This window comes from Linderina pennispora (genome assembly GCF_002104995.1).
Source record: "Linderina pennispora strain ATCC 12442 chromosome Unknown DL89scaffold_1, whole genome shotgun sequence".
NCBI lineage: Eukaryota > Fungi > Kickxellomycota > Kickxellomycetes > Kickxellales > Kickxellaceae > Linderina > Linderina pennispora.
In genome coordinates this window covers 2,472,554-2,491,627 of record NW_024468249.1, presented here as the reverse complement: position 1 = coordinate 2,491,627, position 19,074 = coordinate 2,472,554, and the positions used below count along the sequence as shown (strand labels likewise).

At 53.6% G+C, this 19,074-nt stretch overlaps 11 protein-coding genes across 11 annotated transcripts; 8 read left to right on the top strand and 3 right to left on the bottom strand.

Annotated features, from left to right (window-relative positions):
* Nucleotides 1–1,275: 1,275 nt before the first annotated feature.
* On the top strand, nucleotides 1,276–2,900 carry DL89DRAFT_300972 (alpha/beta-hydrolase; the record flags this gene model as incomplete). Its single annotated transcript, XM_040890834.1, has 2 exons — nucleotides 1,276–2,152; nucleotides 2,208–2,900. 2 exons carry the CDS (start codon nucleotides 1,276–1,278, stop codon nucleotides 2,435–2,437), a joined length of 1,107 nt encoding a protein of 368 aa, XP_040747880.1. The 3' UTR covers nucleotides 2,438–2,900.
* A 40-nt stretch (nucleotides 2,901–2,940) lies between these two features.
* Nucleotides 2,941–4,467, top strand: DL89DRAFT_264484 (uncharacterized protein). The gene is made up of 4 exons (XM_040886266.1): nucleotides 2,941–3,181; nucleotides 3,261–3,479; nucleotides 3,514–4,174; nucleotides 4,284–4,467. The coding sequence occupies exons 1-4, from the start codon at nucleotides 3,024–3,026 to the stop codon at nucleotides 4,419–4,421; spliced, it is 1,176 nt and encodes a 391-aa protein (XP_040747879.1). The 5' UTR covers nucleotides 2,941–3,023; the 3' UTR covers nucleotides 4,422–4,467.
* Nucleotides 4,458–6,124, bottom strand: DL89DRAFT_277224 (P-loop containing nucleoside triphosphate hydrolase protein; the record flags this gene model as incomplete). The annotated part of the gene is made up of 5 exons (XM_040889430.1): nucleotides 4,458–5,032; nucleotides 5,152–5,241; nucleotides 5,267–5,743; nucleotides 5,829–5,931; nucleotides 6,042–6,124. 5 exons carry the CDS (start codon nucleotides 6,122–6,124, stop codon nucleotides 4,529–4,531), a joined length of 1,257 nt encoding a protein of 418 aa, XP_040747878.1. The 3' UTR covers nucleotides 4,458–4,528.
* A 125-nt stretch (nucleotides 6,125–6,249) lies between these two features.
* On the top strand, nucleotides 6,250–7,105 carry DL89DRAFT_20883 (uncharacterized protein). The gene has a single exon (XM_040884144.1). It carries the CDS (start codon nucleotides 6,375–6,377, stop codon nucleotides 7,002–7,004), a length of 630 nt encoding a protein of 209 aa, XP_040747877.1. The 5' UTR covers nucleotides 6,250–6,374; the 3' UTR covers nucleotides 7,005–7,105.
* Nucleotides 7,105–8,193, top strand: DL89DRAFT_20895 (uncharacterized protein). Its single transcript, XM_040884153.1, has one exon. It carries the CDS (start codon nucleotides 7,206–7,208, stop codon nucleotides 7,782–7,784), a length of 579 nt encoding a protein of 192 aa, XP_040747876.1. The 5' UTR covers nucleotides 7,105–7,205; the 3' UTR covers nucleotides 7,785–8,193.
* On the top strand, nucleotides 8,194–9,846 carry DL89DRAFT_20885 (uncharacterized protein). Its single transcript, XM_040884146.1, has one exon. The coding sequence runs from the start codon at nucleotides 8,603–8,605 to the stop codon at nucleotides 9,581–9,583; it is 981 nt and encodes a 326-aa protein (XP_040747875.1). The 5' UTR covers nucleotides 8,194–8,602; the 3' UTR covers nucleotides 9,584–9,846.
* Nucleotides 9,847–10,190: 344 nt separating this feature from the next.
* DL89DRAFT_220117 (methylmalonyl-CoA epimerase) lies at nucleotides 10,191–10,646 on the top strand (the record flags this gene model as incomplete). Its single annotated transcript, XM_040884431.1, has 1 exon — nucleotides 10,191–10,646. One exon carries the CDS (start codon nucleotides 10,191–10,193, stop codon nucleotides 10,644–10,646), a length of 456 nt encoding a protein of 151 aa, XP_040747874.1.
* A 76-nt stretch (nucleotides 10,647–10,722) lies between these two features.
* On the top strand, nucleotides 10,723–11,765 carry DL89DRAFT_20910 (uncharacterized protein). The gene is made up of 2 exons (XM_040884155.1): nucleotides 10,723–11,660; nucleotides 11,736–11,765. The coding sequence occupies exon 1, from the start codon at nucleotides 10,948–10,950 to the stop codon at nucleotides 11,599–11,601; it is 654 nt and encodes a 217-aa protein (XP_040747873.1). The 5' UTR covers nucleotides 10,723–10,947; the 3' UTR covers nucleotides 11,602–11,660; nucleotides 11,736–11,765.
* Nucleotides 11,728–12,118, bottom strand: DL89DRAFT_20890 (uncharacterized protein). The gene has a single exon (XM_040884149.1). It carries the CDS (start codon nucleotides 12,077–12,079, stop codon nucleotides 11,855–11,857), a length of 225 nt encoding a protein of 74 aa, XP_040747872.1. The 5' UTR covers nucleotides 12,080–12,118; the 3' UTR covers nucleotides 11,728–11,854.
* Nucleotides 12,119–12,276: 158 nt separating this feature from the next.
* Nucleotides 12,277–13,181, bottom strand: DL89DRAFT_300954 (uncharacterized protein). The gene has a single exon (XM_040890833.1). The coding sequence runs from the start codon at nucleotides 13,063–13,065 to the stop codon at nucleotides 12,361–12,363; it is 705 nt and encodes a 234-aa protein (XP_040747871.1). The 5' UTR covers nucleotides 13,066–13,181; the 3' UTR covers nucleotides 12,277–12,360.
* A 2,907-nt stretch (nucleotides 13,182–16,088) lies between these two features.
* On the top strand, nucleotides 16,089–18,939 carry DL89DRAFT_273819 (kinase-like protein; the record flags this gene model as incomplete). The annotated part of the gene is made up of 2 exons (XM_040889108.1): nucleotides 16,089–16,223; nucleotides 18,004–18,939. The coding sequence occupies 2 exons, from the start codon at nucleotides 16,089–16,091 to the stop codon at nucleotides 18,937–18,939; spliced, it is 1,071 nt and encodes a 356-aa protein (XP_040747870.1).
* Between the last annotated feature and the right edge of the window lie 135 nt (nucleotides 18,940–19,074).

Sequence of the window (19,074 nt, the reverse complement as noted above, 5' to 3'; positions counted from 1 at the left end):
CGCGCGTACATCCTGTTTGCCAGCATTCGATGAAGTCACCCACTTCCACCAGCGGTATCATGGCCACGTTTTTTGCAAGAACAACGTTGTGAGCCGCGCCCTGGTGGAGCTAGCCATGAGCCAGGAGATTCCACGTGACTACACACCAGCTAAAGACGCCATCGAGGGAACGATTGAGGACGACCCGGATTTCCAGGCGTTCCTAAATCCCAAGAGTACTGAGGAGCTGGCAGCAGAGGCTGCCAAGCAGGTACCGCCCAAGGTGTCGTATGCGGATGCGGCTAAGGTTAAAGGAGCGGCAACAGGACGACGATGTCACGCCGCTGGTGCGGTATCTGCGGGCGCTCAAGGGCTTCTCTGGATCAAGAGCATCGAGGACCAGCAGTGACAGAGCGAAGACGGCAGGCAGGGCGGGTGGAACGATGGCTGTGTCAGGCAGCTCGACGCCGAAACGGTCGCGGCGCCGGAATCGCTGAGGCATTAGACACAGCTGCTGCCTCTCGTTCGCCCGCTAGTCAGAGGGGGAGCATAGCTGGGGTTGGCCGTCAGCGATTAAGCATAGGGAGTGGAGAGCACATTAGCTGCGTGGGGTACACGATGACTTGCTGGTCATCTATAGTGCATGCCTCTCTTCCCGGATCCTGGCGATGAAGGGGAAACAGTGCGATCAGCCACCCGCCTTCTCTACTTCTTACTTTGCCAGGCTTGATCTCCCCACATCTATCCAGCAAGAATTAATATAATGGTAAACCCACAGCTCTGGCTACAGGACAGGCTCAATGAGACGTGTATGGACAGAATCCGGGGATGGCCAGACTTGCTCTCATGGCCGAGCCCGCGAAACCAAGACAACTGGGACCACACAATTGCATAGCTTTAAAACATTGGTGTGTTTTAGCATGTATGTACTGCCCAACAGAGCCTGGAGTCTGCCCACATCGCGCCAAATATTGCCCCTGTGCGGCGTCTGTCCCCGGGGATTATTCTGCCATATATCGCGAGAGTCTGCATCCCTGTTTTGTTTCCTAGTCTAGAGCCTTTCCCTGCTTCCAACACAGCTTTTTTTATACTTTCTAGTTGCACTATTACTACGTTCTACACCATGGGGAATCTAGTGGTAACGTTGGTAGTAGTGTTTCCTGCTTTCGCTAAATATATGGACGGTGACGGCCAGGCTAGCGACAGCCATTTACAGGACCACCCAAGGCAATCCGGAGCGTGCGCCCGCACCGACGTGCCCAATGCCTCTCACCAGCAGCGCGCAATCCACCGCCGATGCGGCTAAAACAGCCCAATCTGTGTGATCCAGACGTACGACAGCACTCTGGGTACGTTGACCTGGACGACGACAAACACGTGTTCTTCTGGTACTTTGGGTCACGGGTACGCCTGCATCCAGAGTTCAAAAAGGAAAACGACAGCGTTCCATTGGTGTTTTGGTTCTCGGGCGGGCCAGGCTGCTCATCCCAGATTGCCAACTGGCAAGAGAACGGACCGTGCCTGTACGTGCCAAGCGTGCGATTCTCCAAGGACATGTCGGATATCGCGCGCAAGGCACTGCCGCACCGGGTGGAGCGCAATCCATGGTCATGGAATTCTGTGGCCGATATTGTGTATATTGACCAGCCCGTAGGCACCGGATTCTCACACGGAAAGATGCCTAATTCAACAGAGGCGGCGACAGACACGGCATGGCGGACGATGCAGGCGGTGTACGCGTTTCTGCAAGACGAGGCGTCCCGGAACGGCGAGCGGGCAATAGACAACATGCATATATTTGGCGAATCATACGCGGGTCGGTACATCCCTGTGTTCACTGAATACCTTCTGCACATGAACGACCAACTAGAGCAGTCAGAAGACCTGCGGCAGCGCGGATTCCGACACCTTCCTCTGCGAGGAATCGGCATCGGCAATGGTATGTTTGATTATGCTCTGCAGACGCCAACGTACTACAAGATAGGATGTCGGTCGTCATACCCGCCAATGTTCAGTGCGCGGCAATGCTCGATCCTGAAGAACACGGTGAATCCACAGTGCATCCGCATGCTGACAGAGTGTTATGCGGCAAGCAAAGGGCAGAGCTCCGAGGGTATGCGCCGCGAGGGGTGCGTGGGGATTGAAATGGAGCGCTGGCGACTCAGGGACGTGTGTGCAGCAGCAGATTCGTACTGCAACGGCGCACTGAACTGGACGACGGCGGTAAGCACATACGATGTGCGGCAGGGCGCGCGCATGGTGCCCGACGACTACGTCAGTTTTTCTGCGTACCAGCGCGTTTGTCGATGCCGTAGGGGCCTCCTCGTCAATAACGTACCAGGAATGCTCGGACTCTATATTCGATCTGTTTGCATCAACAACCGACGAGATCTCGCGATCGGCAATCGTCCTCGCTGGAATACATCCTGGGCCGACAATTGCCGGTGCTGCTGTATAGTGGCGACGCTGACTTCATATGTAACTGGTACGGTACGGTCGCGGTTGCGAAAGCGCTTAACTGGCAAGGGAAAAGCAGGTTTGCGAACTCCAGGGTCAGCAATTGGTCGTGGCCGGCTAAGAACGGGACTGGCGTTCCGGCTGGGCAGTTCTTGAATGCCGATAATTTGACGTTTTTGAGGGTGTATGAGGCCGGACACGAGGTGCCATTCTATCAGCCAGAGGCCTCGCTATACATGCTGATGCAGTTTGTCACCCAGCAGCATTTGTCATAAGATAGTTTTATTTTCTCGTATTGCATTCAGTTTTACTTCTGTACATGCGCCAGTGTCTGTGGATATGGTGTGCAGCTCGGAAATTGGTGGCAGCATAAACAAGCCTGTGTCACAGTCACATGACAGTCGGTAAAGCTGGTTGGCTGGCGGCTGGCTGGCGGACAAGCAGCAGGGGAATTTTTTTGCCAAGACCAAGGATTCTGGCTGGCAATTTCGGCCCTTTCCATCTTTCCTTTTCTCGCATATTTTTATTTTTGCCAGTCTCTTTTCAATTCGCAGTCACCTTTTTTTATCTCTATATCTATCAGACATATGTTGGCTCTGGCAGCTCTGAAAAAGGCGCACGCCACGGCTGTGGCGGCACGAGTAGCCAGGCAGAGCCTCGGTAGCAAGGCTGCCTACCAGACATACACACAGCACAGCTCGTCGCTGGGTCGGACTCCCCGTGGTGGCGGCAAGTGGTGGACACGGTTCCTCGACTATATCCGTGGCAGCAGCAGCGCCATCGCCCGTAATGCGGCTAAAAGCGCAGCCTTCCAAGGCGTTCAGCAAGACTGCTGCGGCCCGTCTGCGCATGGTGATGCCGCAGGGACCAGGCTGGGCAGCACGTATGATGCTGAAATCGCGTGCTGGCGCTGTGAGGACTGCAGGCGCACGCGGCTATCTGCGGGCGATAACACAGTCGCTGGGTCAGGCTATGCGGGCGGGACCGGGAGCATCAGGGCGGATGGCGGGCCCTGGATCGGTGGGCATTTGGACCTGGCGGACGTTGGTCGCCGTATGCACGGTCATTTGCGCGCAGCTTCCATTCAGCGTCGCGGACGATGTCGTCAGCAAGAGTTGTAGCGTTGTTGCAGAGACAGACGATGGCGAGTGTGATGACACAGCAGCGCAAAGATCTATCGCTGGCGACGCCATTTGCCAATGAGACGCGCATCCGACTGCTGTCAATGCACGATGGCGGAGATGTGATGCAAGCAAAGCCATTGAAGGCAGGCTACAGGATGAAGGCTCGCAAGGCGGAGAAGCCAGCAGAGAGCGTGCATAAGCCAGCAGAGCAGGCCGATCCGCACCCAGCTGCGGCAGCAATTACTGAAGCGGTGCCAGTAGAGCACTGTGTTCTGGTGACGGTGCCATACACAGTATCGGCAATGTCGCAGCTGGCGGCGGGGCAGCAGGCGTCGTCGGCAGATGTCGCCCAGATGCTTGCGGATGCACAGAAGATGCAGCAGAGACATACGCTACTGCTGACCCGGCTTTTGGAAAAGCTGGCGGCTACGGGCTGGAACATCCAGTACAACCACATTTCGAGCCCGTCGGAGGGCGTGCAGATTGCTCTGCCGCCGTCCACAGGCATCCGCACGGCTGCCGAAATGGAGTCGCTGCTGTCGGACTGGGGCTTTGACATGTCTCTTTTTGCAGCGGTGGTCAAGGACCCAGCAGTGCCGCAGCCCCGGACGCCTGTGCGCTCGAACAAGACCAGCGGCACCATGTTGCTTGACTCGCAGGACATCGGACGATCTTGACTCGAGGCTGTTCTCGCTGATTGTCGATGATGTGGTTGACCCCGAGGAGGCATACCGCGAGGAAGTCAGGGATTTCTTGACTGACCTTGACAGAATGCCCAGGCTGTCGGCCTCCCGCAAACCCTCGGCGTTTGACGGCATGTACAAGAAACTCCAGCAGCAACGGCAGCAGCCTATGCTCTAGCCTCGCTTTTTCACCCTTTTGTTTTTTTTTTGTCTAGTGTATTTAAGCCCGTCCCTCCTTTAGCTCTACATCTCTGTCGTATCAGAGAAGCGCCAAATGTCTTTATCCTAGCTTCCGTCTGTGAAGAAGTTGCGGTCCTTCATACTGTCTGGCAAGTAAATCTGGTCCACAGGCCCTTCGTAGTCTGGGTTATACTTGTATCCCAAGCTGTACCCCATGTTTTTCATCATAGTCGTCGGCGCGTTGCGTAAATGTAGCGGCACAGGCCATGGGTTCTCGTCCTGCAGCGTCGCCTTGACTCTCTTGTATGCCTTGTACGTCTCGACGCTTTTCGGAGCCCTGGCCAAATATGTAATGCAGTGGGCCAAAATCGTATCGCACTCGGGCATTCCTATCGCCTGGCACGCATGGAATGCCGATACAGCCAGCGGCAATGCGTTGTTATCTGCGAGGCCAATGTCCTCGGAGGCCATGCGGATCATGCGCCGTGTAACGTACAGCGGGTCGTCGCCTCCAGCCAGAATGCGGCCAAGCCAGTACAGAGCGGCATTGGCGTCGCTGCCACGCACGCTCTTGTGGAGGGCCGAGATCAAGTCAAAAGTGCTCTTCGGCTCCGTAGACCATGTGTGTGCGCTGCAGCGCGTTTTTTATGTCGTCGAGCGACACTGCTTGTGGCGGGGTGTGGCTTGGCAGGGCGCTCATGGCCAGATCAACAGTGTTGATGGCGGACACGGGCATCGCCATCGCTGACAGAAGCCACGTACTTGGCCACCTCGTTGTCCAGGCCTGCCTGCGTTTCACCGAGGTCCTCTTGCTTCAGCTTGGCGGCTCTCTGGGCGATGCACTCGATGTCGTCTTCCAGTAAGGTTACCAAGGCGGAACACGCGGCAGCGGCTCAGCAGCGCGCTATTGAGCTTGAATGATGGATTCTCCGTGGTGGCCCCGATCAAGGTGATCTGGCCGCGCTCGAGATACGGCAGAAACACGTCCTGCTGAGCCTTGTTGAACCTGTGGATTTCGTCGAGAAACAGGATGGTGCGCTTCCTTGCCAGCCTGTTAATGTTGCCAGCCTCCTCAATGACCTTCTTCACATCAGATGTGTTCTGCGTTACAGCACTCATCTCCTTGAACACGGCTTTGGTGCGCCGGGCAATGATGCGTGCTAGCGTGGTTTTGCCCAGCCCGGGGTTGCCCCAGAAGATCATAGATGTGACCTGGTCATTTTCAATGATACGCCGCAGCATCCCTGTAGGGCCAACAAGGTCTTGCTGCCCGACAAACGTGTCAAGCGACATGGGACGCAGGCGTTCGGCCAAAGGGAGCTGCTTATTGCTGCGCCGCTTCTCTTCGTCATCTGCTGGCATATCCACTGTCTTTGGTTTGTCGCGTGTTGCGCTATCGAGGAACGGATCGGCTTGCTTCGGCGACTGCAGTGACTGCGAGTGAATCAACGCGGGCGGTCTGGATAAGTGCTGGGAGCCAGAGCGTGGTCGTTTTGACACTGGCGACCCTTTTGACGGAGATATGAGGAACGGCGAAGCAGGCTTGGTGCGCTTGCGGCTGGGCGTCACAGGCTCATCGTCCACGGCACCGGCAGCAGGTTCGCCAACTCCCTGGCACTCGCGATCCAGGTGGTCGTTCATGTACCACTCAGGCACGCTCTTGTTGCAAATTGGGCAGGCGACGATGCTGCTGCTGCTCATTGTGAAGTAATATTGTAGTGAGATGAAAAGCTGCTGTGTTTGATGCTGCTCCTGAGGCTGCGGTCTTTTGAGCGGACCTGGCTGATCAGCTAACCAAACCTGCTGATCCAACACCGAATAACCGACGCGTTTTGCGCGTTTACTGACACACGGGCTTTCCCTGTTTACCTTTTTTTTTGTCTGTCGTGAATTTGGTCCTAGTATTTAAGCAACTCTAATCCAGCGCTCCAGTATACTCTCCAGTTCAGTCATGCATTCGCTCGTGGCTGCCACCAGCGACATAGTTCGCGTGTGGGATTTGGCCATTGCCTCTAACAATCAACAGAGTAGCTCCAATTATGCTACCCTCCGACGCGGGGCCACCTCTACCGGCTACAGCGTCTCACACAACAAATCCTACACCGCAGGAAGCATGCGGGACAGTGTAAATGAGATCAAGGTGGTTTCGTGGTCGACGGACGGCAGCACGTTTGTGGTGGGCGGGAAAGGTCCGTATATGCGGCAGTTCAGTGCCTCTGGCGAGCCAATAATGGACATTCCCGGCAACGAAGATGACATTTCGGATATCGTGGCAATTCAGCACTATGGCAGCAACTCCGAGTCGATGTTTATTGCAGACAACACGAGCCGCCAGGTGCGGCGGTGGGATTTTGCAAGCACAAGCTTTGCGCAGACCTGCCAGACACACGACAACGATATCGCGTGTATGTCCGTAAGCGCCAAGAGGCGTCTGGTGGCAAGCGCGACACGGAAGGGCGGTGAGATTGCGCTCTACAACTTGGTGTACAACACCCGCACAGAGCTTCGGTCGGCAACGCACCGCGCAATGTTGAGCATGGACTTTTCGGCTAGTGCGCGCACGCCAGCTGATGGTGGGTAGCGAAGACGGGTTGCTGCAGCTGTTTGACGCGACGCGGTACGGTCGAGGCACCAGCCAAGACATTTGCACACGTGCATAGCGCGCCCGTGTGCGCATTGAAGTTCCACCCGGCAAACCTGAACTATGTGGTGAGCGCGGGGCTCGATGGCAAGATGGTTCTGACGGATACGGTTGTGCAGAGATCAAATCGCGATTTCGGTGATGGCCGAGGCCCCACTTACGTGCCTTGCGTGCCACCAATCACCAGTCGTGGTCGGCGTAGGCACCATTGACGGCGATGTGCTGGTGTATGATCTGCGAGGCTCGAGGACTCCGCTGTGGAAGCACAGGGTAGCGACACGCAAGCCCTTGGTCAGTATTGATTTTGCGTTTGAGCAGAGCGCGATGCCAGTGGCGACCGGGCGGCGGCCTAGTGGGGTGACCATGAGGTCGTCTGTGAGGAAAAGCGGCGGTAGTTCTGATGACAGTGGGATTGGCAGTGATCACAGGCGTGCGAGGCCAACAGCGGCTCCTCCGAGTAGTCGGGTTGTGGGCCGTGAGCCTAGAGCTACTGGTACTAGGTCGACCGAACCCACGCAGCGTGACAGCGTGAGACCGCCTCATAATCCGGCGATCAAGGCTCACCACCGCCAGGTTCTGAACCAGCTGCTCGAGAGTGCGCATAAGAAGGAACCGCGGTCCGAGCAATGCACTTGGAATCACGTCGCGCCAAGAGACCGAGGAGTTTGGGAGCCCGGAGAACGCTGTGCAGCACCAAGACGACGATTTGGAGAGCGTTAGCATGATTGCCAAGGATCGCTCGTTCATGGAAATGCTATCACCACCGAAGCCTATGGCCAGGGAGCCGGTACGCGCGGACCACAGAAAGGCATTGCCAGTGGCTCATGGCCACATGAAGTATGCTGAGGATCCCGACCTTCCGGTACAGCACGACGAGCTAGAGCAGATGCATGCTACAGGCCCAGACGCCGACCAGCACCATTTGGAGGATTTCGACGACGAATTTGACTTCAGTCCAGCTGAGCCTCTTCGCTACGCAGAGCCAGCGGAAGACGAGGCGGCAGAGGAGAGGCACGATATGGGCGATTCGATGATGGAAATGTTTACACCGGAGCGCGAGAAGCAGCACATTGTCCGCGGCCGCCGTGGCGAGATGGACGAATCGCCGCGGCCCGACAAGACACCATCAAAGATGGTCAGCAAGCTGATAGCTCAGCTGAAGAGCAGCCAGAAGAAGAAAACGACGATAGACTTTGCAGAACCACAAGAGTCCCGCAAGCCGGCCCCGTCACTGAAAACGCCTGGTAGGGCGAACGAATTTAGTGCGATTAGCCCGCGGTCGGCGAGATCGATTGAGAAGCGCCGGCAGGCGCAGATGCTCGAGTACGAGCGGGATTTTGAGCCGATGCCTAAGCGGAGAGCTGTACAGGGCTTTGAGCGTACGCCTAGGGTCGCCAATGAGCCAAAGTCGGCAAAGCGGTCGGCGGTCCGGTTCTTGAGCAGGGCACCGCCAAAGTACTCGAAGGAATCTGTCGAGGAAGATCTGGTGCCGAGGACAGGCACCAAAAGGCACCTCCAAGTATACGCCCAAGCCATGGATGCGCCATGTAGGGCTACCGTCGCGCAGACAGGAGGTTGAGGAGAAGGAGTCCCCAGTGTTTGCTGCTGTGGCCAAGCGACATGAGACAAAGGTTGCCAGACCGCTGGTGCGGCAGGTCGATCGGTCCTTGGACGAGGAGATTAGGGAGAAACAGAGGCCCTCGTATAGGGCAGACCCAGAGCCCGCTGTGGAGGAGGAGGAGGAGGAAGAAGAGGAAGAGGATAAACAGGAGTATGTTGAACGTGCCCCGAGAACCCCAGCGGCCGCCAGAAGAACCGAGCGGTCGACAGAGGCGGAGTACATGCGCAGCACAAGATACCAGCCCCGGGCCGTCCAAAAAGAAGATGATGAGGATCATTTTGAAGAGGGGGACGGGTTTGCTAAGCCAGCTGCAAAGACTCCTGCAAAAGCCAGAAGATCCGAGCCTCCAGCGGAGCGGCTGTCTGGCCAAGAGTTTGGACATGGCTCGCAGTATCGGCTCAGAACTGCCCAGAATGAGGAGGATGAGGATTTCGACGAGTATGTGGATGAGCGGCGGTACAAGCCCAAGCCAACCCTGAAGGCGTCATTGAGCCCGTCCAAGGTGCCTCGCCGACTTTCCGATTTCGATTCCGAGCCTGTGCCCGCACCAGAAACCGCCCCGCCCCCCGCCCCGCCCCCACCCCTCCTGTGCGATCGGCTGAGCAGCGTCCGCCTGTGCAGAAACGTGCAGCCCCCAGATCTGCAGCCACTGGTGCTGATATCTCTGCAAAGTCACCGCCTAGCCGCGCAATGCAGCCCAGAAGTCAGCAGCTGCAGAAGGAGGCGATTCCGCTTGCCAAGGTCCTGGTATCCGCTAAGCAGCGGCCGACACTGCCTACTACGGTCTCCGATGCCTCCTCGTCGAAGCAGACGGCGACCAGCGGAGCACCAAAGTCGCAAGGGGCGAGTGGAACTGGTTCGCCGTCGGTGGGTAGCAGTGTTCTGCAGAGCGCGCTAGTCGATGCTCTTGTGCCGATGCGCGAGCAAATCCGCGGCGAGATCCGCAATCTGCACCTGGACATGATAAAGCAGCACTTTGTGGTTCAGGAGCTGCTTCGGGGATTGCAGCGCGAGGCAGCTGAGTCGCAGGCGCTGCGGCAACAGATCGAGATGCTGCGCAAGGAGAACGAGCGTCTGATGCGCTATATCCCTTTCCACAACATGCTGGATGAGAGCGACTTGGCAGAGCGGCCCGGCGGTCCGAACGGCATTTCCAGGGTCAGCACATCGACACAGCATCATCATCAGCAGCAGCAGCAGCAGCGGTGGCGATAAGATGCGGACGATAAACGGTGGGAAAATTCGCACACTGTCCTGTCTGATTCGTGTCTGCGCCGCCGCTCGCCTCTGCTCCCTTTGTTTTTAAGTCACTATATATAAAAACGCGCCTCCTGTGTCCCAGCCTGTCGCCTAGTACCCTTGCCATCGACAGCATACCATCTTCTTCCGCTTTCGCGTCCTCTCATATTCGAAATTTTGTATAAATGCGCCTTTTAGCAACTGCCCTGCGTCGCTGTACCGCCACCCAGACTGCCTTCCCAAAGACGCTCCGCCCAGCCTACACGATGACCCGCTCGTTTGTCTCCGACGCAACCAAGGACTCGCCGGTCTGGAAGCTCGGCCACCTGAACCACGTCGCCATTGCGGTGCCCGACATGGAGCAGGCCACGTCGTTCTGGCGCAACATCATGCAGGCCAACAAGGTCAGCGACAGCGTTGCGCAGCCGGACCACGGCGTCTACACGGTCTTTGTTGAGCTGGGGAACACCAAGATCGAGCTTCTGCATCCATACGGTGACAAGAGCCCCATTGCAGGCTTTTTGGCCAAGAACAAGAACGGCGGAATCCACCACATTTGCATTAACGTCGACAACATCAAGGAGGCTCTGAAGACGCTGAAGGAGAAGGGCGTGAGGCCGCTGAGCGAGGAACCCAAGATCGGAGCGCACAACCTGCCTGTCGTGTTCTTGCATCCTAAAGACTGTGGCGGCGTGCTGGTCGAGCTCGAGGAACACGCTTAGTTTTTTGTTTTTTGGCTGAGAAACTAAATGCAAAAAAAGACCTCCGACATGTGAACTGCTGCTGATTGGCCCGGGGTATGACGTTGCATTTGGTCAGGGCCTGGTAGGCCCGTTTAGAGGTGACCTAGCACCTCGCGCTTCTCTACTTCCGTTCGGTTTTTCTCCGTTAATTGTTTGCTATTTTCCACTCTAGACCTTGCAGCCTGCTCTTTCCCTCCTGTCTCTTTCGTTGCTTTCGACCGCCCCAACTGTAAACCACCAAAGACGGCCCGCTGTCGTATATGCTCGGCCCTACCGGTCAATGTCACCAACAACCACAGCAACCATAGCCTTAAACCGCAGCAGCCAGGCGACACACAAGCCGAGTTGGCATTTACTAGACAGGCCAGGCAGCACCTCTGTGGACCCCCTCCCGCCGATGAGCAGCCATTTCTACGGGAATCCATGGGGAGCCCAGACCTTCACGGAGCCCGCGTACTCTACGCCATCACTGACGCAACTATCGCCTAGCCGGGCAGCACGTCGTGTTCGCGCAGCAAATGACCCGCTGGTATCGCCGTCGCGGGCACATATAAACGAGTTTGAGCTGGCGACCCGGAAACGAGCATTGAAAGACATGCTGGAATGTATTGACGACGCCATCTCGACACCGCTGCCGCATAATGATATACATATGGCGCGGGTGCGTGCAGATACAGATATAACAGTTCCGGAGGGCCCGCTGGTTGAAGGGCCGAGCCATGATAGTCCACGGCAAAAAGGCGCGGGCTTGGCAATTAGCCTGCCCAAAGACGGTGGCGTGCTGCCATTGCAGATCCACAGGGTGCCTGGGCGGCCATCGGCAGATGGCTTGCCAGGGCTTTCGTACGGAAAGAGCATATTGTCGGTTTCTGAAGGCAGTACTGTGGCCATATGTCTGTGCCAAGCCAGCAGCTGCGCACTATCAAAACTGTGAAGCACCTGGTCTCCAGTAACGATACGCTTGAGGGGATTTCGATCTTGTATGGCGTCTCGGTAAGTTGCAGATGATAGTGATCTGTATTTGCTCTGGTGCTACTACGTTTACTGATTTGTATTTCGTTACAACAGTAGGTCTCGAATCTGAAACGGCTCAATCGCCTGTGGTCGCCGAGCGAGCTGCTTACACGCGACCATCTGTATATTCCGCTGCGGGTCTGCTCGGGGAAATATACGCTGCAGTATATCGATTACATCAACTCGCGATATAGAGATGAATTATCGAGAAGACTAGTTCCAACCGTGCGGCAGTTGCATCTGATCGAGGTCGTCTTGGGCAGCGAGGAAGGAGTAGATACAAGCATGTCGTCGTGGCCTCGTGTGCCATACAAGAGTATACAAAAATATGTGTCCTTTGTGTTCTGACACTCATAGAATAGCTGCCCAAGGGCAATGCTGCCTGCGTTTATCTGCATGTAATATAATCACTTCTCTATGTAACAACACAATCTGAATCACAATGCATATGCGTATCGTCATGGAATTGGTCATTTCAGCCCTCAGGTAGATAGCGTTCATGGACCGTATAGTCAGCTATGATGGCAAAGAGAATGCATATCCACATCCCTGTACACTGGCCTATAGATACTCACTCTGGATGTCGCTCTGTGTAGTAGAAACACAAAACGCTGCAATAGTCACTACTACCAGCTACCATTCAGCATGGGGTAGCGAGCAAATAGTATTTAAACTGGCTCTACATCTTTTCAAATAGGCGCCTTGAAACAGCTACTCTAAGAGAAAGCTGGCATATTATGCTGACGGCAAGCACCAACCCCGTAAAAACAATCATGCTGTCGAAATCCGCTCCGTTACCGAACCGAGACAGTAGTGTGCCGGACGAGGGTGTTGCAGCAAGGAAGCCACACCCGCCTGCAAACATAACCAGCCCAATGATGGATGGCATGCGCTCAACACCAAAAATGCGGCTGGTAAGCACTGGCGGCAACCCAGCAACTATACCAGAAAAGAAGCCAAAGATAACTGAAAAGGCTATAGCTATGCTTGTCGAAGTAGATGGCAGCCATAGTGCAAACACACTATTGCAGCTAGCTGCTGTTGTGAATATCATCATATTGAGCGGGCCAACTCTATCACCCAGGGCACCAATTGCGATCCGACCCAACACGCTTGCCGCAATCATGGTTGATGACAAGTTGGCACCCCATGAAAGAAACTCCAGTGGTATGAGCACCAACCATGCACAAGTGGTGAATGTCATAACGGGTGCATAGTTTGCTGACACCAACACCCAAAAACCACGGCATTGCTGCCTGAATAGAACCAATCCATGATAAAAAGGACGCTGAGGTGTCGGGGAACTCGTTGACCTTGTAATCCTCCATGTAGACGCCATAGGTGATGGTAAGTCCATTAGAAAACATGAAGCCGAAAAATGCATCCAAGACAACAAGCCATGCTTACTTTGAGTCAACCTCTGGTAGAGATGAAATGGATGACACTGATGCCAAATTAACTGTACTGGCCGGTCTCTTCTCGTTCATACGAATGTCTGGGTCACTCGCGGCACGCAAACTCATAATCGATATCTTTCCCTTACCTTTATATAAGATTTTATAGTCTAAAAAGTATCCGACCGTCCGCTAGAACCTTTTAAACTGGTTGAAAGATAAAACTCTTAAGCTTCAGCACGAGCTTGGGTGACTTACTCTATAAACTCCTTTTTGATCTTGTGCGGCATCCGACCTCATCGGTGAAACCAGGGTGACAAGTTGTTATTGTAGTGGTCACAGGTCTCCACTATATATCTCCATTGGTTCAGCGCAAGAGCTGCTCTCATTGTCGGTCGGCCTGATAACTTCCATGGCGTCATCATGGTGGTCATCACCGGCTGCGCAACACCCTTAGGATATTCATTCATGAGCACCTATTGAATAAGGCCATATAGCTCTTCTGGTGGTTATGCAATATTTGTGGGTTTATTTTATAAATTAATTTGTCTTATGAACATGCGTAAGCAGTAGTATTTGGGCCACAATGGACCCAGTCTGTATAGACTGATTCAAGAGTCTGTATCAGTGCTAAGGGCCCCAAGAACCATGCAAGCCAGATAATTTTTAATAAAAAGTTCTTAATGCTATGCATACGCAATAAAGCAAAACTGAACAGCATCATTTCTCTTCTTGCCTACCGAATTTCTCAAATGAATATTACCCGCAGCACTACTGTCATAAAGACATCACTTGGTGGTATTGGCTTCCGTGATTCTATGTTGCCTCGCCTAGAGCAATTTGTACACAGCGTCAACATCATCAAAGAGCATACATACATGCTTGCACGATAGATACTACTCCATCAGCTAGCTTACGATGATGCCTTTGACCCAGCAACATTTGTGAAAAAGGGTTTTTTTCGTTTTATTTATTTATTTATATATCACAATCTGAAGGCAAAGACAGCCATGTCTGCCGAGGATTTCGTTAACTGGAAGGACAGGTCAGAACTGTCGAGCGCAGATTTCGGTGATGTAGTTGTATACTATATTTATGGTTATCTATTGCATAATGGCGATATCGAGCTACATGGCGTACGTGAAATGAATCAAGTAGCAACATACGTGGATACCGAGCTAATGACAGCATACAAGAACAACATTCTGTTGCAGTATGGCACTTGCCTACAGCGGATTCTGGCCAAATTGATTGATATTCGCAGCCGCAAAAACACACTGCACAGTACAATGGGCAATGTGTCTAAGGCTGAGTTCAATAATGCATGTCAAGTGTGTATTTTTACACCTGCACAGAAGCTCCGCCAGGCAGTTGCCTCTAGGCACCCTGATCTCAGTGTGTTCACCCCACCGATGCTTGCAATCTACAACAAGCTGGCACCAGCCCTTAATGCCTATGATGCCAAGTACAGATTCGCCAAAGGCAGCCGATACTATGATGCCAAGGCAAATCCACTTAAGCATCTGCGTGCATACATTCGCCTATGCCAGCTTATCGAGAATGAGCAGCTTGGCAAGTCTCCTCCCCAATGCTTGCCTCTGCGGACATCATGGATCCCAGGCCATGTGCGCTTAGACAAGCAAATAATCAAGCAGGTGTTTATTTTGAAAACACACGAGCAGGTTACAGAGATCAGTGCAGCAAAGAGGGTAGCAACAGAGGCAAGGAAAGCAGCAGAAAAGGGCGAAAAATTGGCCAAGAAGTCTGCACGCGAAGCAGCGAAGATGCCATCAGGTGCAACAGAGGCCACTGCAGCAACTGCAGCAGTAGTGGCTGATTCACTTGCTGCTGTATTGGCTGCTGCTGCAGACATCCCGGCATGTTCCCAACCCACGGCCCTACCAGAGATCGAAGAACCCAACTGTGAAGTGCCATGGCCTTCTCCGCTGTACAAGCGAGTCATGTAAGCGGGCCATGGCACAATACAGGCGAGCCTATTCGTCTCGGCTCTTGAACCGCGATCCCACAGCAGTTCTAAACTTCAGACTCGTTTTCCAGTCACTCTGTGATTCAGGCAGTATTCCTGAACGGTTCCGTCGTTCTACGGCCATTGCTGCTGATGCTTCTGGCACCACCCCTGCAATAAAGAGGCTGCGCAAGAGGCATGCAGCAGCGAACCAGCGCTGAAGCGCCTGCGCTGAGCAAGCCACCAAGATGGGAGATGTCCATGATCGACATTGCACCAACAACCATCCGACACGTCCAAATGACCGGTTCGCCGTGATGCTCTTATCGACGTGTCAACCCATGCTGATTAGCAGCCGAGCTCGCATCGCGAGCAGAGTATTTCTAGTAAAGATGAAAAAATCTGATAGTCTCGAAAATGTTAGCTTTGACGAGTGTCATTAATCCCAGGGAAATATACAGACATGGTGATAGCGGCTCCCACCGTATTTGATTGTATGTGTTGACATTCGGGCAACCCTATGCCCTTCGTCACCATGTGCAGATCCAAATCCCCACCTGTATAAACACTGGGCCGGAACGGCCCCACCCTCCCTTTTTTCTCCTCAGCAAATTTCCATTTATTCATTCCATAAAGCTCATAACTACTGGACTCTCTGAAGGTTAACAGTATGACCTGCTAAGAAGCAAAGGCGACCGCAACAAACAGATTATGTGTAGCATGCCATTATCAGGTGGAAGACAGCACTGCGTGGGTATTTTTGTAAACGCCCTTCTTTTACCTGCCACTTGACCGTTCGTTGATTTACATGCAGTGTAGGCTGTGGATACTGGGTATCGATTCAGGATAGGACAGCGAAATGAATATCCATAACACCCAGTTGTCACAGCCAAGGGCCATCACCAATGCTATCTGTAGGTGTGTTCCTGAGGAGGATCGTTTATCGACAGTATACACACCCAGTCACTAGCGTCATTTATATTTCCTGTATTACCTGAACAAGTGTCATTATCATGGAATTTCCACACGTCGGTGCTAATTGCTCATATGCTGGCTGTGCAGATCTGGACTTTCTACCTGTTACTTGTGACTACTGTACCAAGCAGTTCTGGTAAGACAGCTAAAATTGAGTTGAACATTCATGATAGACAGCCCAAGAAACATGCAGCAACCACTAATGCTGTAATCCCTCTACTGTAGCTCTACGCATGGTAACCCAATTGCACACCACTGCGACCAAATGCCTGAGCGGACGGTTGAGGCGACTAGTTCAACCAAGGACAAGGATTATATTCCAATAACAAAATATACGAAGCCTGCCCGTATGTAAGTACACGCAGCTACAGCAGATGAACCTAGAGCTATCTGGATGTATTCTTATAGTCCATTCATGCTCTGTATCAGTGATAATTCACCATTTGCACTGTTGTTTGTGATACATGTAGCGGGCCAAAGGACGTGCGTGCGCCAACCAAGAACGAGCTAACTGATAAGCAGAGGCAGGCTTTGGCTGCGCTTAAGCAGACGCACCAGTCAAGGGTGCCACTGCGAGCGGCGCCAGTGCCCAAGAAGCAGCCTGTGCGTGTAGTGCCCCGGATCGAGCTAATGAAACTCAAGGCCAAGGCCACCGGGAACCCGAACATGGCTATGGAGGACCGACTCTATCTCAGCGTGGCGTCTGAGGCAAAAACGATTGTCATGTTCATCAACAAGGTAAGCACAACTGCACATGCCACTCGACATTATTCGTGCTGCGGCTGTGCAGTAGGTCTCAGCTGCAATGGCATAAACGTGGATTAATTATGAAATGCCCTCATTGCCACTGATCAACACGGGCTTTACTGTATAGAAAGCAACTATCGGAAGCGCCACAGATCAGTTTGCAAGGCAGCTTGGGCTATCGATGCTCCCGGGAAAGGTAGCGTGCAGGCAATAGCGCAGTAGTCGCATCTCTAAGGACTTCAGACAACAACAGTCCCCCAATGTCTAATAGCTTTTGGCACCGGCATTTGCCTACTGCTAAATGTAGGTTTACAGCTTGCAGGTTGCTGCGTCGGGCGAGATGCTTTCCCCTGGGGATACCTTTGACCAGCTCCTGGTTGCACGGTCCGACACAACGTTCTTCAATGGGTGCAAGCTGGCCTTGATTGGCTAAGCGAGTGATCATTTGTTGTCGTTAAGGCGAGCCACATGATTTTCTGGACTGGCTTGATGCCGAGCGAGCTGTGGCTAGAAAGAAAGAAAGAAAGAAAGAAAAAAGAAAAAAGGTTTAGCACACAGCAAATTGCCTGTAGTGCATGGCACCTTCCCTCTCCCTTTTCTCCTCTCTATATCTCTATCTCTCCTTAGCATAAAGTGCAACAATAAACTCGCGGTCCATTTCGCATTTCCAGTTCACTCTTGGTGTCCCTAGCCGTTGTTGTTCCACACTGGCACAAGGAATTTCCCGCAGCTCAAATAATTCCGGTTCCTGTTTTCCTTTTACCCACCTTTTTCTCTCCCTCTCCCTATCCTTCAGACATTATTGGCACTTGCTGTCTTGGCTGACCAAAATTTCCCTAATTTTTCCTCTCTCGCGATTCGACAAGGAAAGAACCAATGGGCAAGCCAGATTCGACAAAGACAGTAAGTTGTTTACGATTGTAGGCAAGGGAAAAAATCGCCTACGAGGCTTTGCCCAAGGCTAACTAGAAATACTCAATGCTGGTGGTTGTAGCTTCAGGCTGATAAGCGCACAACGGGTATCCGCACCATGAAGATGGCACGGGAAACAGCACCGGTTCACAACCCGCGGTCCTTGCAGTCCAACGGCCATAGTCACCACCGCCATGCGCAGCAGCCACAGCACCAAGTGCGTCCGCGTGTGACAGGAGCCGCTGGGAATATAGCTGACAACGGCGAGTATGGCGACCGCGAGACAATGGTAGCACACCATATGCACGCTTCTCGGTCCGCTGGCCAGGAGCGTGAGGAGACACTTGTTCCTACGGCACAATCGAACCAGCCGCGTCGACCACGCACGCCGCCTATGGAGTCCACACACACCGCCCAAAAGTTGACGCACAATAGCAGCTCGCGGGTCAAAAGTCGCAACTGGAAGATCACAGATTTTGACATTGGCAAGGTGCTGGGCAAGGGCAAGTTTGGGCGAGCTTACCTGGCGCGTGAGCGCAACACGAACTTTATCTGTGCGCTGAAGGTGATGTTCAAGTCAGAGCTGAAGGAGCACAAGATTGAGAAGCAGCTTCGCCGCGAGGTCGAGATCCAGACGCATCTGCGGCACCCGCATATTCTGCGTCTGTACGGGTACTTCCATGACGAGAAGCGCGTGTATTTGATTCTCGAATATGCGGCCAACGGAGAGGTATACAAGCTGTTGAAGGAGCAAGGCAATTTCAGCGAGTCTGTGACGGCGCGGTATATTGCGCAGATGGCTGGCGCCTTGGACTATTTGCACGAGAAGCACGTTATCCATCGCGACATCAAGCCAGAGAACCTGCTGCTGAACGCGAACGGCGACCTGAAGATTGCTGACTTTGGATGGTCTGTGCATGCACCAAACTCCAGGCGCCATACGCTGTGCGGAACACTCGATTACTTGCCGCCAGAGATGGTTGAGGGCCGTGACCACAACGCAGCAGTCGATCTGTGGAGCCTGGGCGTGCTGATGTACGAGTTCTTGGTTGGTGTGCCACCATTTGAGGACCTGCAGAGCCACAAGGCCACGTACAGGCGTATCGCCAGGGTGGACCTGCACATACCGCCGTATGTCTCGCCCGACGCCGCCGATCTTATTACGCGTCTGCTGCAGTATGAAAGCACCAACCGTCTGCCGCTGAAGGATGTCCTGCGGCACCCGTGGATCCGAAAGCATGTCCCTGATCCCTATGGAATTTAGAGAAGGCATTGCAGCATTCCGCCTGCTGCCTAGCTCATCCCCTTCTTCCGTCTTTTTTTTTTTTTTCGTGCTATCGCTCACACATCTCCATTTACTTTATCCTCTTCTTTCGTTGCCCGTATCATACATGTCGTT

What these genes read in the sequence shown, in the direction of transcription:
- DL89DRAFT_264484 (XM_040886266.1), top strand. Translation starts at nt 3,024, where the DNA reads ATGTTGGCTCTGGCAGCTCTGAAAAAGGCGCACGCCACGGCTGTGGCG. An exon ending in GGCGGCAAGTGGTGGACACG is followed by an intron (nt 3,182 to 3,260) that starts GTTCCTCGACTA and finishes CAAGGCGTTCAG; the next exon opens with CAAGACTGCTGCGGCCCGTC. An exon ending in TGCCGCAGCCCCGGACGCCT is followed by an intron (nt 4,175 to 4,283) that starts GTGCGCTCGAAC and finishes GTTGACCCCGAG; the next exon opens with GAGGCATACCGCGAGGAAGT.
- DL89DRAFT_20883 (XM_040884144.1), top strand. Translation starts at nt 6,375, where the DNA reads ATGCATTCGCTCGTGGCTGCCACCAGCGACATAGTTCGCGTGTGGGAT.
- DL89DRAFT_20895 (XM_040884153.1), top strand. Translation starts at nt 7,206, where the DNA reads ATGGCCGAGGCCCCACTTACGTGCCTTGCGTGCCACCAATCACCAGTC.
- DL89DRAFT_20885 (XM_040884146.1), top strand. Translation starts at nt 8,603, where the DNA reads ATGCGCCATGTAGGGCTACCGTCGCGCAGACAGGAGGTTGAGGAGAAG.
- DL89DRAFT_20910 (XM_040884155.1), top strand. Translation starts at nt 10,948, where the DNA reads ATGTCACCAACAACCACAGCAACCATAGCCTTAAACCGCAGCAGCCAG.
- DL89DRAFT_20890 (XM_040884149.1), bottom strand. Translation starts at nt 12,079, where the DNA reads ATGCAGATAAACGCAGGCAGCATTGCCCTTGGGCAGCTATTCTATGAG.
- DL89DRAFT_300954 (XM_040890833.1), bottom strand. Translation starts at nt 13,065, where the DNA reads ATGCATTTTTCGGCTTCATGTTTTCTAATGGACTTACCATCACCTATG.